The 1638-nt window shown below is 47.4% G+C and overlaps 1 protein-coding gene across 1 annotated transcript in view; it reads right to left on the bottom strand.

The window, feature by feature from the left end:
• The window catches only part of chd1 (chromodomain helicase DNA binding protein 1), an 18352-nt gene extending 17030 nt beyond the window's left edge, over window positions 1–1322 (bottom strand). Inside the window, exons 1-3 of the mRNA XM_015384412.1 lie at window positions 960–1322; window positions 789–878; window positions 473–663 (exon numbers count right to left, since the gene is read on the bottom strand). Of these exons, the coding sequence (XP_015239898.1) occupies window positions 473–663; window positions 789–878; window positions 960–1322 (644 nt within the window). The remainder of the gene's footprint in view (window positions 1–472; window positions 664–788; window positions 879–959) is intronic.
• Between the last annotated feature and the right edge of the window lie 316 nt (window positions 1323–1638).

Below are 1638 nucleotides of genomic sequence, written 5' to 3'. Positions count from 1 at the left end.
AATGGATCACAACCAAAGAGAGGAACGAATCCAGAGAAGTCTGGTTTCTGTTTGGGACTCCAAAGCAAGAAAGCAAAGGAAACCAGTGGTTAGCAGAGTTAGCAGGGGGGCTAAGTGTTTGTTGAGGTCCGACTAAATCCATTTGCTCAACAGGGCAACCTTTAGCATTTCACTGACTGCATCAAAGCTCGATTAAGGTAAAACACGAGCGGACAATAATCCATGTCACCTGGTTAAAGCAAAGAGGTTTGCTTCCCAGCGGGAACGCAGTGTCAGTCAGACAGATCAGAAGGAGCTCCTGGGAAAGCGGCTGGCTAACAGTGAGGGCGCCGCCTACTGACCAGCAGGAGGTAAACATGTCTTTACCTTCTTACTTCTTTTGGTCCTCAGCTAGCCTTCGCTAGCATTGAGCTGGGAACCAGAGAAGGAAACAGGAAAGGAGTGGAAGAAGAGGAAGAGAAACTCTACGTACTTTTCAGGCATGATGAAGTGCAGCAGGGACCAGAGCTCTTTGAGCGAGTTCTGCAGAGGCGTTCCTGTGATCAGCAGCCTGTGGCTGGACTTAAAGTCGATCATGGTTTTGTAGAGAAGAGAGTCATCGTTCTTCAGCCTGTGAGCTTCATCCACCCCGATGAAGGCCCAGTTAACGCCGCCTAAGAAGGACTGGACACAGCAGAGGATGGTTTAATGCAGGAGAACATCAGCAGCTCGCTGCAGGAGAACATCAGCAGCTCGCTGCAGGAGAACATCAGCAGCTCGCTGCAGGAGAAGCATCAGAATTAGCTGACCTTGTCTTTTAGAAGAATTTCATATGTTGTGAGGAGGATGTTGAATTTCAGCCTCTTGTTGTGGACGTGCATCCACTCATGTGTTCGGATCTATTCAGGGAAAACAGAGCATATAACATTCAGCCGCTAGCTAACATACTAATATAGCTATATTAGCTACAGAAAACCCACCATGTTCCTGCTGCTGATGTCGCCGAGGTAAACAACAACATTCATCTTTGGAGCCCAGAGCAGGATCTCCCTCTGCCAGGAGGTCAGAGTGGACAGCGGCACCACCAGGAGGAAGGGCCCGTAGAGCTGGTGCTCATGGAACAGGTAGTTTAGGAAGGAGATGGTCTGGATGGTCTTCCCTAGGCCCATCTCATCAGCCAGGATGCAGCTGTTGCCTCTATGAGGGATAAACACGCGTTTAGAGTCTGAATCCAGCTCCTGTTTCTGGAGCCAGACCTCCAGGGACCGACCCGCCAGCAGAGGGCGGTCCAGTCCGTCGCTTTCATTTTCATTGCATTCAATCAAAGGGTGGTCAGTAATCATCAAAGCACATTTTTCCAAACAGCTTCACCTTTTTGGAAAATGAAGAAATAAAGTTAAAATTGCCAAAGTAGAAAGAAGAATGTTTTTGTTTGTTGCTTTTTTGGAGTAATGCCGCTTTTATTGATCTTTGTGTAATGCATAATTCATAGCAGATCAGGAGAACTTTTATTAAAACTAATAGTTTTCGTCCTGAAGACTAAATCTAAGATGGCTGCCAGAAGCGGCAGAGGAAGAGGTATTGGTCTCCAACTTTCCAGCAGTCTTTAGGAATGACCGTAATTATCTCCTCTCTCTTCAGTGATGACAGGACGCTAGC

Source organism: Cyprinodon variegatus, unplaced genomic scaffold (genome assembly GCF_000732505.1).
Source record: "Cyprinodon variegatus isolate N-32 unplaced genomic scaffold, C_variegatus-1.0 Scaffold312, whole genome shotgun sequence".
In the NCBI taxonomy this organism is placed as follows: domain Eukaryota; kingdom Metazoa; phylum Chordata; class Actinopteri; order Cyprinodontiformes; family Cyprinodontidae; genus Cyprinodon; species Cyprinodon variegatus.
The sequence above is the reverse complement of the archived record's forward strand: the minus strand, read 5'-3'. Positions and strand labels throughout refer to the sequence as shown.